The sequence below is a fragment of the Typopeltis vanoorti genome, chromosome 16 (assembly GCF_054136105.1).
Source record: "Typopeltis vanoorti isolate ZY-2024b chromosome 16, IOZ_Tvanoo_1.0, whole genome shotgun sequence".
In the NCBI taxonomy this organism is placed as follows: domain Eukaryota; kingdom Metazoa; phylum Arthropoda; class Arachnida; order Uropygi; family Thelyphonidae; genus Typopeltis; species Typopeltis vanoorti.
Genome location: NC_143564.1, coordinates 100,129,500 through 100,149,292, shown reverse-complemented (window position 1 = coordinate 100,149,292; position 19,793 = coordinate 100,129,500). Strand labels below are relative to the sequence as shown.

Below are 19,793 nucleotides of genomic sequence, written 5' to 3'. Positions count from 1 at the left end.
GGAGCGGGGGGGTGAAACCACAACTAGCACCAGTAAAATAAACTCAAAGTGAAAAACAAACTAAAAGAAAACCAAAGTATAGTTATCTTGCCGAAATCTGAGTTCTCTTCAGTGGAAGCCAGACCCAATGATAATATTAAGGTTGAAGTAATGCAGAAGTCATATTTCCATATGAGTAGTCAAAAGGTGTCACACCTTATTATAAAATACTCTGGATTTGAGATAGTTGTTGGAAGTTTTTCCACTTGGTCATACTATAAATTAAAGATACCAAGAAATTATATTCTTGGTTTAATCCTTTATCCAGGTGTAAAGTACTTCCACCCAATGGCCTTGGTATCATCTCTTGGTCTGGCTCCCACTGATGAGACCTCAATGAAACAGGTCTAGGTAGTGACCCCTCCCATAAAGCATACTATTATACATGTCTGTAAGGATGGTGCTTTGCATTATGGGATACTAAGGCAAATGATGTGAAGTCATTAGCTTCTATATATAGGAGTTGCCCGGTCCTGAAAATACTTCAGGTGCAAACTTTGTTTGCTTACACTTGGATAAAAGATTAAACCAAGAATATAATTTCTTGGTATCTTTAATTTATAGTATAACCAAGTGGAAAAACTTCAAACAACTACCTCTGGTCACTGATTAGCTAGTGTGTCTCTAGATGGTTCATAGAGTTGGTTGTTGATGACCTTCTCCAAATTTTTTGAGAGAACAGAAGTGAGAGCAATTGGACGGTAGTTTGTTGGCTGACTTATCACCTTTCTTTGGGATGGGCTGGATGTGGACCTGTTTTCATGTTGTTGGGTAGATGCCAGTTGAATGAGATAGACTGAAGAGGCAATACAGGATAGGTGTTAGTTCTGGGGCACAAGTTTTTAAAACAACAGGTAGGATTAGAAATATATACACGTTAGCACAAGAATAATGTTTAATTTGCCAAATATTTTAATATTCAGACCAAAATATTTGGCAAATTAACCATTATTCTTGTGCTAACGTGTATATATTTCTAACCATTATGTCACAAGTATCGTTAAAAAATCAACAGGTGGGATACCATCAGGACCAAATGCCTTGTGTTTAGGTTGTTAAGGATTCTTTAGATTTCTTTTTGTGGGAAGGCTATGAGAGACATGAAAGGAGATGTTCTTTGTGGAGTGGAGGGAACTCTGCAAAGAAGGTCATCAATGAAGGAATTGAAAGAGAAGCTTGATGCAATAAGCTGGCCTTGTCTTTTGGTGAGGTGACTACAATGCCATCTGGATGTGGAAGAATGAGTGGGCAGAAGTTGCACCAAATGGCCTTGGCAAGGGACCATAAGGAATGACTGCAATTTTGGAAGGAGGTGAGTTTGCAGCATTTGGCCCTTTCAAAGTCTGACTTGGACTTGGTGATGATTCTTGTACAAGTGTCGCAGGCTGCAGAACAGGCAGAGAGGGCAGCTCGAGTTTTGGACATGAACACCTCAGCATCCCTGCCTGTTTGATCGGTGAAACTGGAGAAGGGAAAGCCAATATGAACTGAGTACACTGAAGTCCCCAAGAAGGAAGGATGACCTCACTATTGGGGTACTTAGACTGCATAAAGTCAAGCTATACAGAGAGAGAGAGAGAGTTGAAGAGGTCAGAGTGGTTGACGTAGTTTAGAGATCAATAGAGGGAACATAAGAAATGGATAGGTTGATTTGGTAGAGGAAATTTTGAACTAAAGCAAATCAAAAAGTGGGGATTTACAGATTTGCAGTCTCTGGCATGGTATGTCGGTTCTCATGAATGCACAAGTGATGGAAAGAGCTGTATAATGTGTAATTTGGGCAGTTGAGGTTGCCAGTTGGGGTTCTGAAAGGAATAGTAGTTCTGGTTTAGATGACTGTAGGTGGTGGTGCACATCATTTACATTGCTGTTTAGGTCATGAATGTTGGAGAAGTGGATGTGGAAATTTTTTTTTTGTAAGAATTAGTGTCGGTAGGTTGTTTGGTTGGATTTCTGTTGCCTTTTATGGTTGTACGGTTTTTCTAGTTGGATTCTTGACTTTTTTTATGCATTTTTTGATTTAAATGAACCAAAATGCATCTGTTTGAGAGTGGCTGTATTCATTGCTTCACATCCAAGAGTGTATGAAATGCCCTGTACTTGTGCCCTGGATTAATGTGGACAGAGATGAACTGCTGACATCTGCCTTGGAGAATATAAAAAATACATTCAGCACTATCACTATGGCAAGTTGGGACTAGCTTCTGTGTAGAATTTTTGTTTTCTTCCATTTGATCCTGTGTGAATGGGTCAAATGGAAGAAAACAAAAATTCTACACAGAAGTTGTTATAAGTCAGAGGAATTATTTTTGGAATCAGCAGCAGTTAAAACATTCTCCAAAAATTAACAAGTACGGCTGTATCAATTTACCAAAAAAATCTGGGAGACAGTTATTTTAAGAACAAATTAATATTTTTTCCCCTCTCTCTGTATCCAATAATAGATAGTGCCAATTAGGACTTGTGTTGTCCATTACAAATTTTTAAACTGGTCCCACTATTAATCAAATTGTCGTCGTTCATTTACTGTCACAACTGTTTTTGGGCTCTGATGTTGCTGGATATTATAAGCACAAAATATCAGCAAATAAGTTAAATAAATATTAATTATTTTCTTATTATTCTGTGTTGTGAATTAATACCATTAAATAAACTAAAATGAACTGCCAACACATAAGCATTTCTACTCATTTGAGTTACTTTTTTTTTTGTTCATACAGAAAGCTACTTTTGAAAGAGTAATGCATAACTATGTATAATATATACTTAACGCATTTAGAACTAACCTTCAAGATTCCATGACAGCACATGAATATAACATTCTGCAAATACTGAGGCAGTCTGTACCCATCGATAGTCAAGCCGCTGAAAAATAATGTAATGTTTAGAACTACACACATATGACCAGCATATTTAACCACTATTTGTAGTTTTTGAGCCATTAAGATTTGGCCACAATACAGAGAATAGATAAAATCCCGTTCATCTCCTCTTACAAAGAATAATATAAAATATATGGCTGAAAATGCTAACAAATAAGATTTACTATAATCACATGATGAAAGATGCTAATAAAGCTAATGAATAATAATTCTAGTGTAAACCTAACAAAAAAAAAAAAAAACTGATATGCAGATTTTTTTAGGCTGTTTATTTTTGTATCTCTGCAATATCAGTTCCAAATTGCATTTACTCTGAATACCAATGTAAGTAGAAGAAATTTTAATCCAGCTAATCCTACTGCCTTTTCATATCTCAAATAGCCTTCAAAATTTAGTATAAAACAAACAAATTTCATCATCTCAATATTTATTTTTATTTTTTATGAATGTGAGGAAGCCATATTTATTTATGGCTAGGGAAATGTTATAGAGTGTAGCAAATACCAAAAGCAGTATCTCAAATTCAAACAATCTGCATAATACACCCTCTGTCCAAAAATAAACCGAACTTTTCTAAAATAGAAGAAACTAGCAGTGCTACCTGTTGTATCTTTTTGCTGTCAAAAGCACCACCCTTCATTAGTGTTGTGGCAACTGTTTATGACATTTGTTTCATTAGAAGTCGAGTTATAGTGCCAAGAGTGACAGTGTGTTTTGACGAATGGTCGGAAAATGAGTTTCAAACAGAGAGCTGTGATTGACTTTTGTATTAAACTTGGTAAAAGTTTTACTGAAACACATCAAATGCTTCAGAAAGCATACGGTAATAAATGCTTATCCCATACTAAAGTTCATGAATGGTTTAAGCGATTTCAAAATGGTGGTGAGACGCTTGAGGACGACGAAAAGCCGGGCTGTCCAAAAACTTCACTGGACTGAGTGAAGTTAACATCCAAAAAAGTGCATAATTTCATTAAAGAAAACCCGAAATCATCCATGAGATTGACTGAAGATGAATTGGGGATTCCAAAATCAACTGTGCACAACATTTTGATTGAGAGTTTGGGTAAATTGAATTTGCGATTTGTTCCCCACAAGTTGATTGATGACCAAAAAAATGTATCGAATTGAACACTGCAAGCACTTCATTAAACCACTTGTATTTTATTTTATATCAAAAGTTGGTTTCTTTTTGGACAGAGGATGTACAGTTCCCCCTTCAAACTTCCTTGAAACAATCGTTAGTGGCGACAAAACATGGTGTTTTGAGTATGAGCCCAAAACAAAGTGCTGAGTGGAGACCACCAGAAGAGAGGGGTGGGGGGGTGCATCTGAAAAAAAGTCACTTGGAGAAGTCAAAAGTAAAGACAATGCCGATTTGTTTCTACGATTCCAAGGGCATTATCCACAAAGAATTTGTTCTGCATGGCCAAACGGTCAATGGTGACTTTTATCTCAAAGTTTTGAAGCGATCAATAGTGAGAATTCGTTGCGTATGGCATGAATATCGTGATGTAGGCAGCAGGTCACTTTTGAATGGTAATGCACCATCTCATCGTTCGAACATTGTGAGAAAGTTTTTGAGCAAAAACCAAGTTTGTGTGTTGGATCACTCGCTGTATTCACCTGATTTAGCACCCTGTAACTTCTTTCTCTTCCCCCAACTTCATTTGCCGATGAAAGTAAAGCGATACGACACCATTGAAAACATTCAAGCGGCAGTAACCACGACCCTCAACAGTATCCCAAAAACCGATATAAAAAACTCATTTAACGAATTAATTGACTGTGTCAAACGCTGTATCGAAGCTGAGGGAGAGTAGATTGATTGAAATAAATGATTTGAATAATTATAATTGGCCTGTGTTTTATTTTCTATCAAAAGTCAGTTTCTTTTTGGACAGAGGGTGTACAGTTCCTTCTTCCAGACATGTGAAACTAAATACAATAATCTGAATTAATGGTATTAGGAAAAAATCAGATCATGTAGGATACAAAACACATGAAAAATGGTCAAAATTTAGAAGTGCAATATATGAGACAGCCAACAAGATTATTCCAAAAATTAAATATAATTAGAAAAAACACTAGATGACAGAATCAATATTAGAACTTATGAATAAAAGACAAAGATAAATATATATATACACACACAAACACACACACTCACACACACACATACATATCAGGGGCGAATATTCCAGGTGTGCAGTGCTTATCCACGAAATATCAGTATCACCGATATTATATTTTTGCATTTATTCCCATTAAAGACTCTCCTAATTATTTGCAGACTTTGCGCGATTCCTAAATTTAAACACAATATACTCGTATTAATGTTTCACTGACCTCTTCGCGAGGATAATGAAACAATAATGCTTCATGAAGAGGGCACTTTTCAACTCATAAACATTGCATTACATTCGTGTTAATAGCCCAGCTGTGCTTTCAAAATAAATACACCTTTGAGCTGTTTGAAAAGATGTAAAGAGGGCATAGCAGGTGAAATGTTTAGTGTTCTAATATTTTTAAACCACTCAGACGGTGAACCTGGGTGTGCTCAAAGACAACAGCATCTAGAGGCTGTGATTGGTTACTGTGTCAACCAATCCAATTGAATGTTGTCACTTGTCATGAGTTGAGTGCTTTCTGTATCCAATGGCTGTATTACAAACAGCTGTTACACGTTTTCTGGAACTGAAAATTTAAAAGTGGATGTTAGGAGAAAAAAACTCGCATTTCTCTTACTTGTGCATTGCAAAGGTTTTATCGGCATGGAGACATTTTTATTCTAGTCTCCGGTAACAACAAACAGTAAAAAATTATCTATTCCTGAATAAAGATGAATACTTCTGTGTATTATACGATGTTGTTGATCTAAAACAAAATACCAGCATATGTGAGAATGATGACAGAAGAACCGCTGATACTAAAAAAACACTAATGAATATTGGATTCCCAAAAGTGTGGATAATTCTGATAATGATCAGATGTTATGTATACTGAGTCTCAGTAAACAAAAGAAAATTCTTAGAAAATGGAGCAAAATATACACAAACCAGAGAAATACACATAACACGGCAACAAATTTTACGAGATGATTTGCTGCTCCATGAAACCATATTTATTCCTGCCATACTCTCCATCTCCTCGTAAGTCTTTTTTTTGTTTTGTTTAATTAGGGCATCATAAATTCACTTACTCATGTTTTACCTTTATAGGATCGTGCTATTTGCTCTACCCAGCAACTTATAGGACACATATATTACAAATGTTAATTATTAATAATTCGTTTTGCCATTAATGAAAGTATTTCTACTCACACTTATTCTTTCCTTTCATTTCCTATTCTCACGTCTTATAAATCATGGTTAACATATTTTCATCTTTGAGTATTTCAAATATACTAACCAAATATAGCATTCTCCTTCATTGTTGTTTTCTTATAAATCCTAAAACAAACAGATTGTTCCCCCACTCTATGCAGAAATACTCAAAGTTACCCTGCAATTAATTGCATTGGACCAATTAAGATGAGCGTTGATGCACTATGCACTCTCAAAACTTTCACACGTCGACAAAAATGCAAACATACGGTCATGGGCATCTGCAGAGGAGGCAAACGGGACACTTTGTCCCCTGGGATCAAGTAAAAAATTCCACAAATTACAATCATAAAAGTGATTGAGATATGTAACCATACACCCTCGACCATCGGACACTTTGTATATCTTAAAATTTTATTATGGGTTGGCTTATTTCGGCATAAATTATTTCAGCAGAACACGTTTTATTGCTGCAATAAAACACGTGTTCCTGTTTTTGGTTCATCTTTTTCTGATTTGTGAAAAAAATGTTCATTACTGTTGTGAACAGCAACCAGTTCCTTTGCCCTCTGTGTATAGTGAGTTACTGAGTGATGTGTGAATTGAAAATTTCTAGTGAAACAAATTTAAACAGAAAAATACATTTTTTAAAAGGTAAGTGTATGTAATTTAATATTAATTTACATGTCCATTTCGGATGGGCAAGTAAATTACTAAATAACTAACTACTTGTTAGTTTTATGATTTTTTGCTTTTAAACTGAAATAATTTAATTTAGGATTTTGGGATTGATCAATTAGTTGATTTTTAATAAAATATGCCAGTCAATTTTTTTATATATGAAATTGTGCTAAAAACTGTATTAATTCTGAACACTTTTTTTTGCAAGAATTAAAGATAATTAAAATCGATGTAAAATTAAAATAATGTATTTATAGTTTACATTGACAAACAATTACATTATTTAATTACATCAATAATTATAAAAATTTATTGATGTAGTTATTTGTCTCCAAGCTTTGCAACCCCCTCCTCCCTCCGGAAAATTTTCTATGGATACCTATGCATACTATCACATTGACATGAAATTTTTAACCCTGGTTTCACAGCCCACACGACAGTACACCCAACCGAAATGGGCATACATACATACACAACAGTATAAAATACTCAGTAAAATGATAAAAAATGAATGCAGGAAGGCTAAAGACAAGTGGCTAAATGAAAAATGTAAAGAAATAAGAACTGGATAAAAAACAATATTAAAGAAATGCATAAGTCAATCCAAACTCTGATAAATAAAAAGAAAAATTTCACCCATAATTTTTGTATAAAAGATCAAAATGGAAAAATACTACTAGAAACACAAAATATAAAAAGATGGAAAGAATATGGAAAAGAAATGTTTGTCTCTGATCACACAGACACACCAGATATACAAAATATGGATGGTGAACCAATTATGTATGAAGAAATAGAATACACTATAAGTCAAATAAAAACAGGTAAAACACCAGGACCCTGATCAGATCCCTATCGAATTGTTCAAGAAATTAAATGAAAATAAAATTAATGATCTAAAGATTATTTTTAACAATATATATATATACAGGGTGTTCGGGATAAATTTGACAGTTTCGTAAGGAAAAAGAAAATCTTCTTTGTATCTATTAAATTTAATGAATTGACAAAAAAACATTACAGGCAGAGTTAATTACAATACTATCAACAAGATTTACTCAAAATAACCACCATTAGCATCGATCACAGCTTCAATTCTGCTTCGGAACCTCGAACAAGCTGATGCTACAGTCTCCCTGGGAAGGGCCGCAAAAACTGTTTTAATTTTATCCATTAACTGGGCTTTTGTATTACTGGAAGTGCGATTGGTGTCTTTTTCAACTGCGCCCCATACAAAATAATCCATGGGGTTAAGGTCTGGGGAGTTTGGAGGCCAAACATTTGGACTGGTGAAGTCGTAGAAATTTTCAGACAACCATTTTTGACTTTTCCCAGAGGTGTGGCAAGGGGCCGAATCCTGCTGCCATACATACGGCCTACCATTGGCTACCCTTGTTATCCAGGGCTTGACTACAGTTAGCAACTCCACGAACAAAGCCCGAATTCCAATGCCAGGGTTCTTCAACACCTGTTCCTGCAGATTTGCGAGGAATTCTGCTGTACGAACGCAATCAGATCGTCTGCTAGGGATCTTTCTTCTTGCTACATCCTCGTAGTCACCATTGCAAGTCTCTAGTTCATGCCTGATTGTTTTTACTGTATTCAGGGAGCATTGGGCAGCAGTCGTAATATCCTTATTTTGATGGCGGGCACGAATCATCATGATACAAGTTATTCTCTTCCATGATTCAGGTGGGTTCCAGCTATCCATCCTTTCTGACATCTTGTATATGAATGAAGAAGGGTCCAAACTTTTAAATGAAGAGAAGTGTGTGTTAATACATGTAACTTACGGAAAAATATAATTAATTATAAATATGTCAAATTTATCCCGAACACCCTGTATATATGATACAGAATACATCCCTGATGATCTAAGAAAATCCATCTTTGTCACTATCCCCAAAATTCCAAGAACTTTTGAATGTTTGAATAGTTTACTAGTGTGCATCAATTATAGGGAGCTGCTATTTTGTTATGGTGTTTTATAGAATTATAGTATGCTTTATAATGTATTCTTTTTATGTTTATTTAACATGAACATTTCTATATCAAGTTACTGATAACTGTTGATGCTATTTAAAAGTGTCCCACCCTCCAAAGATCCATCATTCTAGCAATAAGCTATAGTACCTCTTCCTCATATACCTGAGTTTCTTCATCCAGTGAAGAGGTAGCATTGAGTTCAATGTTACATACACTAGGTTGATAACTGTTAGCAAATTGGGCACTTATTAGTTGAACAATCTTTTCTACATGCACATATTATATGCATTCAGTAGAGTTGTATTATCTCATTTTCAATATTTCTTTTACTTGCAGCATAACAACATAATTCTCAATATTGAAAGAAACTAGCTTGAAGAGCTAGTTTCTTTCAATATTGAGACTCAGTTTTCTGTACTATTGAAAAATGTAATTTGACATAGTTACTAAAAAACTGTTCCTACATAATAAATTCAGTTTAATCCTTTATCCAAGTGTGTGCAAACAAAGTTTGTGCCTGAAAGTATCTTCAGGACTGGGTTAAAGTGGTACAACACCAGGCGACTCCTTGCAAAGGTGGAGCAAGCTACCAACACTCCTATCTCAGTATCTCCCATAATGCAAATCACATCTCCTTGCAGATATGTATAATGTTATGCATTAAGGGAAGGGCCACTACCCAGACTAGTTTCGACCTTTATTGAGGTCTCTTCAGTGGGAGCCAGACCCAAGTGGAGATACCAAGGCAGAAGCATTAGCAAGGTCATCTCCTCCTATAGGAGTTGCCAGACGGTGTGCCACCTTTTTATTAAATTACTCTGGATTTAGAGAAATATGTTGAAAGTTTATTTTTCACTTAGTCAAACTATAATAAATTCAGTTTAATCCTTTATCCAAGTGTGTGCAAACAAAGTTTGTGCCTGAAAGTATCTTCAGGACTGGAGTAAAGTGGTACAACACCGGGTGACTCCTTGCACTTTATTATAGTCTGACCAAGTGAAAACTAAACTTTCAACATGTTCCTACATAGATTATACTCTCTCTCTCTCTATGAAGAATTGTTTTAAATGTCTTTTCTCCACTGATTTTCATACCCAAATGTGTTATTGCACTTATTCAATTAAGAGTACTGTTGACTTATAATGAATTCATTTTTCTTCTCATCTTCCTTATACTCTCTTTTACCTTGCGGTGTCGAGGGTCCATTGATCATCGGACCTCACTCCGTTTACAGGATAAGGTGGTCAGCCTTATGCCCCGGTGTATCCTATGGCCTGTAGTGTTGAGTTCTCAAGGCCAGTTTGCCTGCTTTGCGGGATGAAAAACCCCAGAATAAAGGGAAAAAACCCTGCTGTCCACGCCCAAGACTGGCTAACTTGGCTATGGCTGAGGAAGATCCTTCAGCTCCTCACGTCACCGACGGGAATCGAACCAATGACACTCCTTCCCCAGGCATATGGTTGCGAAGCGCATAGCTACTAGGCTAACCGCGCGGACTAATGAATTCATTCAGGATATAAATCCTAAATAAATCCAGTATAAGCCAACAGGGCTAGGGCTACTTAAGCTGAATATCACTTACATCAAGTAAAGGGCAAATATCTTAGATTCTGACTAAATAGTTTAAGGAAATTACAACGTACAATAGAATATACATTAAAATAAATTTTAATACACTTCCAATATTTCGGCAACGTCATGTTGCCATTATCACAGGAACTTAAATACAAGACAAGTGCATGCAAGCACAACATACAGTAAATGAGGAACGAAGCAGGAAGCTATTCTTTCTCCTAAAAGTCCTCATAGTGCCCCCTAGCGAGCAATGTTGGTATTCAATGTGGATTTCCCAAATATTCTGATGTGGGTTTCTCAAATTTGAGGCAGTCTCATGCAACCAAATCTGTTTAGGTTTGGATTGTTTCTTAGGGCTGAGGCTGATTCCATAAATAGCCTTTCATATTTGAATTTACTATGGTGTATTATCGTGGCTTTCTTCCACTGTATTCTATGGCGGGAATTCAAATTTAAATACGAAAGGCTATTTATGGAATCAGCCTCAGCCCTAAGAAACAATCGAAACCTAAACAAATTTGGTTGCATGAGACAGCCCCAAATTTGGGAAACCTACATCAGAAGACCCTCAGCCCAATCGACCAAGAATACCAATATTGCCCGCCAGGGGGGCACCATCAGGACTTGAAGGAGAAAGAATAGCTTCCTGCTTTGTTCCTCATTTACAGTGTGTTGTGCTTGCGTGCATTTGTCTTGTATTTAAATTCCTGTGATAATGGCAACGTGACGTTGCCGAAATATTGGAAGTGTATGAAAATTTATTTTAATGTATATTCTATTGTACATTGTAATTTCCTTAAGCTATTTAGCAAGAATGTATAACCAACATCTAAGCCTTTCCACGAGGATCTTAGATACTGATCAGGTTTATATCAGGTTTCCCTCTTAACATGATTCATACAGATAATGAAACACACGAGAGGCGGCATGCATGTCATTTGTTACATTAAATCTGATTTTATATGCAATTATCATCATGTTTATCCTATATAACTTTCAAGATCTACAAAACTACAATACAGGTAAATGTTATATTACTCTGATTTCTTGACTATTTCTTTTAAATTAAAAATTCTGACCCTAACAACTCCTCTTCTGGCCTGAAACCATCATATTATTCACCAAGATTTTTCTTCAATTATTCTCAAGTAGGCTTGCATAAATCTTACCTGAAACTGGTGTTTTTTTTTTCCTCAAGCGTGTAATAACATGCAGCATACTAACAGCTTTATTAACAGACATGTGACATACAAATGTGGTACATGTAGAACTTTGTAACATTGAGTAATATTTTACATTTACCTAGCATGCAAATAAGTTTAGTTATTTAATGAAGTTTACAGTTTTCTCTACATCCACTGTTAATCATTTTAATTAAAAATTATCGTATACATTTTATTTATTTTTTTATGTACTTGTATAATATATTTATGACTAATAAACAGTGTATCATGTAACTTCATTTGCTGTTCTTATTCCAAAAACATTATCACACTACAAAGTAAGATCAGTAAATAATTTTTTTAGCTTTCTTTTCATATCCTTTTAATTTTCAATTTTTCCTGCTAGCAAAGAATGTGTACTGGTACCTACTGTTTCATAAAAAAAGTACTTCCAGGAACACTTAACAAGGAAATGCTTCTGACTCATTGATGGAACTGTACTCCAGGAAATAGATGAAGCTAGAGATTTAGGGGAAATATAGAGAACATATTGCTATAGTTGCTAAAGTAGCTCATAAGACTACTTCCACTTTATAAGGCCACTTCATAAGGCCTTGATACATCCACATCTGGACTAATGTGGTCTCCTGGGTTTCTTGGAGATGAGGAAGTGGTGGAAAAGATTCAGAGACAAACAACCAAGATGGTGAGTGGTCTGTGTGATGCTCTCTCTGAGGATATTAAGGGTGTGTTGATTGCAGTAGTTAGTTGATAGGAGAAAAAGAGGGGATATGATAGAAACATTTAAGTTGCTTAAAGGGTTTTATAGGATTGATGCAGGGGAAATGTTTCAGCATTTGGCCAGAGGGACCCTGGATGTTGAATACAGATGTGGTTAGAAGGTGTGTGTGTGGTGGGGGAGACTAGATTTTTTGCCTGGAGAGTTGTGAATAAGTGGAATGGGTTGCCAGAGTCAGATGTGAGTGCTTTTGTCTGTTCATGGGTTCAAGGAGTGGTATGACAGATCAGGTCTCCTGCAATGAGTCTTTGGACTACATGGAAGTGCCCATACAACAATAATAATAACTCTCACTATTTTTTTATTCCTATATAGATTCAATTAGAGTGCCATTCCAATTATCAAGAATTAGAACTTTTGACCAGGTCAAAAGTTCTAATTCTTATACTGCACAATTCAGAAGAATTATGCAGTACAAGCACTGTGAAGTTTTATATTTCCAAATTCAAGCATTTGCAATCGAATATCCTCTATTCAAGCTGCCCGCTAACATTTCAAGTTTCTATTTTTTTTAAATTTTTTTTTTAATCAAGCACGAACATAATTATTCGTTATTACTCTTTTCATTATGGAATTGTGTCCTGTTTCCTTCTGTATAAGGTAAGTTAAAAGTAACAGTGGATTTGGCCCACCAATGGTTGGTTCTCAACAAAAGGCTCTAAACTGTACTACTCTAAAACCCAAAATAAGGCTTAGTTATGTTGGCAATATATTTGCCTATGCTTCCTGGGCAACATTCAAACTCTTACTACCAGCCCACATAAAAACTATATGCTATTAGCAACTTCAAACACAGACCAAGAACAATTTGCTAAGATGACCAAGTTCTAAAGAATGAATCACAATAAAAATTTGGCTCCAACAAAAAAATGGTCAACAAAACTATAAGATTATGCTCCAAAATAATCTTCTTCTTCTTCTTATTGTGCTATCGAAGGTCAGCGACCATCTTGGCGAACAAACTGCGCTCTTGTGCTAATCTGAGCAGTTGTGCACTGCTCTTTCCTGTCCACATCTTGATGTTGTCAAACCATGATATTCTTTTTCTTCCTCTAGTTCCTTTGCCACCAATTCTTCCTATCAAAATAGTTTGTAGAAGTTGGTATTTGCTGTTTCTCATGATGTGGCCAAGATATGATGTTTTTCGTTTCTTGATTATTTGTACAAGATGTTTAGCTTTGCCAATGGATTTTAAGACATCGTCACTGGTAATTTTTTCTGTCCATGATATCTTTAGCATTCTTCTGTACAGCCACATCTCAAAGGCTTCGATTTTCTTGATGGTTGTCGCCTTCAATGTCCATGTTTCAACTCCATAGAGCAGAATAGACCACATGTAGCATTTCAGCATTCGGCATCTGACTTCCATGTTTAGGTCTTTATTGCAGAATAATGTTCTCATTTTCATGAAGGACTGCCATGCAACTTCAATCCTTGTCTTTATATCTATTTCTGGATCCCACCATTCATTAAGCCAGCAACCAAGATATTTATATCTTGATACTTGATCAATATTTTTCCCATTGAGTGTCAGTTTCATTGATGAGGCTGGATGTTTGCTGATGATCATGTATTTTATCTTGATGTTTATATTTATTCCCATTCTTTGGCTTTCTATGTATACTCTGTCAATGAGTTTTTGGAGATCCATAATATTATCTGCAATTAGCACGGTGTCAACTGCATATCGAAGGTTGTTAACAATCTTTCCATTTATTGCGATTCCCTCTGAACATTCTTCCAATGCTTTTTTAAAGATTACCTCTGCATATATGTTGAACAGGAGTGGTGAGAGCACACATCCTTGTCTCACTCCTCTTTTGATGTTAATATCACTGGTGGTAATGTTGTCTAATTGAACGGTAGCTGACTGATTCCAATACAGATTTGTTATTAGTCTTATGTCTTGTTCGTCTAGCCTTATTTGTTGAAGGACTTCTATTAAGTTAGTGTGTCTGACTTTGTCGAATGCTTTTTCAAAATCTATGAAACACATAAAGACAGATTTCTGTTTTTCTATGCATTTTTGTATCAATATTTGGGTACAGAAAAGGACCTCTCTAGTACTAAAACCATTTCGAAAGCCGAATTGTGTTTCACTTAGAGTTTCTTCACTTTTTCTATAAATACGATTCTGAATTACTTTCAAAAATATTTTTACTGTTTGGCTCATTAGACTAATAAGTTGGAAGTCACCACAGGAATTCGCTTTGGGTTTCTTTGGGACAGTGATAAATGTAGATTTGAGCGAATCTGATGGAAATTCATCACTTTCATATATTTTATTAAATAGTTTTTCAAGAAGTTCGATGTTATCTGGTTCTATTAATTTTAAAAATTCTGTTTGCACACCATCTGGTCCACTGGCTTTTCCTGTTTTACTTGTTCGTATAGCATTCTCTATTTCGCTTTTCATGATTGCTGGTCCTTGAATGTTATCTTTTATATTTATAGGCTTCTGTCTAGTATCATTGAAACGTTCTGTTACATATTTTACCCAAATCTGTGCTTTATTCTCTTCTTCTAGAACTATTTTTCCATGTTCGTCTCTTAGAGACACTATTTGCTTTTTCCTCAGTTTTCCAGAAATTTCGTTGATTTTCTTATACAGATTGAAATTATCATGTTTCTTCTGAAGCAGTTCAATTTCAGTACATAAATTTTTCATTCAATTTTCCTTGGCTTCTTTTATTTTTTTCTTGATGATGTTATGTGTTTCTGTATACCTGGCAAGGTCTTTGTTTTTGTACATTCTTCTTGTATCAATAAGAGAAAGAATTTCATCTGTCATCCATTCCTGTTGTTTTATATTATTCATATAACCTACTTCTTCAATACTTGTTACGATGGCATTCTTTAAGCTATTCCAAAGAGATTCCACACTTTTATTTTCTTCTATGTTAATCTGTTGTAATCGCAGGTTAAGCTGTGTCTTGGCACTTTTATTTATGTTCGGTTCTTTCAGTTTTTCTACATCAATTTTCTTTTTCTTCTTTTGTGATTTTTTAGCTGATTTTAATCTAAGACATACTTCTGTAACTATGGGATTGTGGTCTGATGAGATATCTGCTCCAGGATAAGTCTTTGCACTCTTTATACTACTGTGGAATCTTTTATTTATCAGTATATAATCAATTTGATTTCTGACAATGTTATGTTGGTTATCTTGAGGCGATTTACAAGTGTACAGTCTTCTGGGTGGAAGTTTAAACCAGGTATTTGCTATTGTTAGATCTTCTTCCCGACAGAACTGGACTAGACGGTCTCCTCTGTCGTTTCTGGTGCCTAAGCCATGTTTGCCAACAATTTCTCCATCACCCCCTCTTCCCACTTTTGCATTGAAGTCACCCATCACTATGTTTATATCATGTTTCTTTGTTAGGTTTTTAATCTCTTTTAGGTATTCATGAAACTCTTCAACATCTTCTTCACTTTTGTCAGCTGTGGGTGCATAAGCTTGGATGATATTTATGTTAATGGGGTTTCCCTTAAGTTGTAACAGCATTATCCTTTCAGAAAGTGGAATCCAATTTATTACTGATTTATTGATTTCTTCGTCTACTATTACAGCTACACCATGTCGATGTTTGTTCTCATCATTCCCAGAGTAATACATTGTCGTATTATCTTGTTGACACTTTCCAGATCCTGGCTATCTTGTCTCGCAAATTCCCAAAATCCAGATGCCCAGCCTCTTCATTTCTCTTGTGGCATTTCTTAATTTGCCAGCTTCATACAGAGTTCTGACATTCCAAGTTGCAATTTTAAAAGTGGACACCATTTTGAGCCCGGAGATTCTTCGCACCCCTGTCTCATTTAAGGGACGCTGGGAACTTGGGGCCAATTGTAAGGGTTTGCTCGCCATGGTGGATGTTCTGGAGATAAGATAGAGCAGTAGTTTCTCCGTTTGCTTTCTGCTCTGCAGTATTACAGACGTACACAATATAATCATATTACCATCTGCAAATCTCTGATCACAAGCTTTTCCGTCATCATTTGGCTTCAACCTTGTGTCAGTACTGACAATGCTGCTTCCCAATGTCAGGGACAGTGACCCCAGCAGGTGCTTATTTAATGGCGGCACTACTCGCCATGTCACCGAGTTGTCATTGGGCTTTGTGAGGTTTTAAGTGAAACAGAATTGCCACTTCTGCTCCCCTCACGCCCTGATAGCTCAGTCCAAAATAATAATAATGACTAAATGAAGGCAACATTCATTTCCATAATAAATCCAATAAATATCTGAAAAAATAAACAGAATGCTACATAAATACAACTTTAATATCACATTTACACTTCCTATACAACTAAAGACTTATTCAACTCCTCACCAACCAAGGGTTATAACAAAATTTGTGTTTCTCTATCTTTTTTTAAGCCAAATCTTATCTCGGTTTAAAGAGTGACAAGAAAAATGAAAAGAGATGAAAAATATGTGAAACAAGGTGAGTTGGCAAGAGTATATGAGTGTCAAGCAGCTGAATGAGTCTCACACATAATGTGACAGAGATGTCGGCAGTTAAAGTGGACTTCTTGCAATGAATCACCTGACTTCATGAAGATGTGTCTATGAATTCTAGGAATTCATATTAAGTTCAAAGGCATATAATGATCAAGTGATCTGGTTTCGATAAATATTTTTTGTTAAGACAGATCAATCAATCATATCTCTCTCCAATGGTATTTGTTTTTGCAATGTTTGCTTGGAAGCTAGTCTATTTTTTTCCTTGCTTCCTGAACAAATGGCATATGAGTCCATGTCTTTCAAATCAGAGGGCACATATTGCATTTACTACCTCCTCCTCATCATTAAATTTCTGACATGTACCTTCAAGGGGTGTACAGAATATTATAACAGTAATACATGAAAAACTTACATCATTACTAACTTCCTATCAACAATTTTCCTCCAAATCAATCTGTTATCTGTCAAGACTCCAACATTAACAGATTTTATATTTCTCTCTTCAAAGGTACTTTTTACTGCATCAATTCACCAGTATCCTGGTGAATATAACTTGATATAATGCCCCATTAACACCATATAACTGTAGCATTTTGAATAGCTTTTCTCTTGGCATCTTGTCATATGCCTTTTGAGGGTCTACAAAACTTAAATATAGATCTTTGTTATATTCCCACAATTTCTCAACAATTTGTCATAAAGTGAAAATCTGATCCTGCAGCCTCTATCAGGCCTGAATCCAGCTTGTACTTCATCAAGCTTCCCATCCAGAATCCTTCTCATCGTTTCTCAAGTATACTTGCATAAATCTTATCAGGAACACTCTGTAGGAAAATATCTTTGTAATTCACACATTGTTTTATTTCCCTTTTTACATATGAGTACTATGAGAGCTCAACTCCAGTCATCTGGAATTCGTCCCTTTGTCTGAACTATGCAGTGCATAGTTCAGAAGGCCTAGACGGTTGACTTTTATATCACCATAATTCAGCATTTCTGGTCGAATATCATCTACATCCTGCTGCCTTTCCACATTTCAAGCCTCTGATGGCTTTTTCTTCAAGTATGGATATGTATTCCTGACTGTATGCCTGTTGAGTGTTTTTTTACCACTGTGCTATCACTGCTTGTTTCATTTAGCAATTTTTCGAAGTAATTACTCCATACTTCAAGAATATCTTTTTTCCCCGTTTTCATGTCACCTTTATCATCTCTAATTCCTTTTAAAGCACTCTTTCTTCCATTTCTAAGCTTTTTCAACAGCCTCCAGAATATTTTGTCACCTTTCTAATATTTATTTTCTATGTTCTTACCAAAGTCTAGCCATGTCTTTTTTCAAGTTGGTTTTATACAGTGTTTAGCTTTCTTACATTTGTCTCTGTATTCTCTAAGAGCACAAGTTGACTTATTCACTAGGAACTTTTATTTCCTAGAGAATGATATGCTTTCTTCCTTTCCTTCGTTGCCTCTTTAACTTCCTGTGTCCACCTTGGAGTTTAGATTTTTCTATCCTTGCAGATAACCTCACCAAATGCCTCTCTGGCTGACTCAATCAATATTTTCTTCAGGGCTGGTCTCTCAATCTCTAAAGTTTGATTCCTGTTCTCAAACAATGAGAGCTCCACCTCATAGAGATGCTTATTAATAATAAAATAAGCAGACATAATTTATTATCTTCTTCTTCTTCTTCTTTCATCCATTTTCTGTCCACTGCTGGACGAATGCCTCCTCCAGTTCTTTCTATCTTTCTCTGTTCTTGAAATGGTCGACCAATTTTTCCCAACAAAATTTGACAATTCATAACTCCATCTTCTTTTATGACATCCTCGGCCTCATTTCCTTCTTTTGGAATCCAGTTTGTTAGTATGGTGGTCCATCGCTCATCTTCTCTTCTGGATAGATGTCTGGCCCATTTCCATTTTAGTCGCTTACAGTGAAAAATGATGTCAGTGATGAGCCTGGCTTCTTATCTTTTAATGTGATGCCTAGTATTAACCTCTCCATTTTCTTTGAGTTGTAGCTAGTTTATTTGGCAGTGCTTTTGTTAGAGACCAAGTTTCACAACCATATGTAATCACTGGAAGTATACACTGCTTAAATGTCTTCCTTATTTAACAGAGTGGGACATCATTGTTTTGAAGAAAAAAAAAAAGCTTTTCAATTTTCTGAATGCACTCCAGGCAAGTTGAACTCTCCTATTTATTTCCTTTTGGAGTCCACAGTTTAGATCAAGAGATGATCTAAGTATGTATATGAAGAGACTATTTCCAAGAATTGTTTTCTATTATTATGTTTTTTGGTGTTACAAAATGATTAAACATGATTTTAGCTTTGCACAAAATGCTTTTCAATTTTCTGAATGCACTCTAGGCAAGTTGAACTCTCCTATTTATTTCCTTTTGGAGTATACAGTTTAGATCAAGAGATGATCTAAGTATGTATATGAAGAGACTATTTCCAAGAAATTGTTTTCTATTATTATGTTTTTTGGTGTTACAAAATGATTAAACATGATTTTAGCTTTTTCTGTGTTTATTTTTAGACCGACTTTTCTGCTTTCATGATATAGGTCTTCTATCATTATATTAAGGTCTTCTGGAGTGTTTGCAAAAATTATATCATCTGCATATCTTAGGTGTGCTAAGTTTCAGTTATTAATTTTTATACAAGGCTTGTCCAGTTTATATTATTAAATATTTCTTGAAGGACTGCTGTAAATATTTTGGATGATAGTCTCCTTGTTGGATGCCATTTTCAATTGATATTTTATTGCTACTCATGTAAAGTTGGATTGTTGCTGTTGCAGTGTGGTAAATTATTAAATGTAATTTATTATATGTAATGATAATTTGTTTGAAAACACAGAAAAAAAGAAAA

The 19,793-nt window shown here is 35.3% G+C and overlaps 1 protein-coding gene across 4 annotated transcripts in view; it reads right to left on the bottom strand.

Moving 5' to 3' along the window:
* Rbcn-3A (rabconnectin-3 alpha) overlaps positions 1-19,793 on the bottom strand; it is a 984,230-nt gene that overhangs the window by 892,639 nt on the left and 71,798 nt on the right. For all 4 annotated transcript variants that reach the window (XR_016549602.1, XM_090406519.1, XM_090406521.1 and 1 more), the window contains exon 5: positions 2,826-2,904. Coding sequence is in view for 3 of the 4 variants with exons in the window: in XM_090406519.1 (XP_090262645.1) it covers positions 2,826-2,904 (79 nt within the window). In the remaining variant the exon portion in view is untranslated. The remainder of the gene's footprint in view (positions 1-2,825; positions 2,905-19,793) is intronic.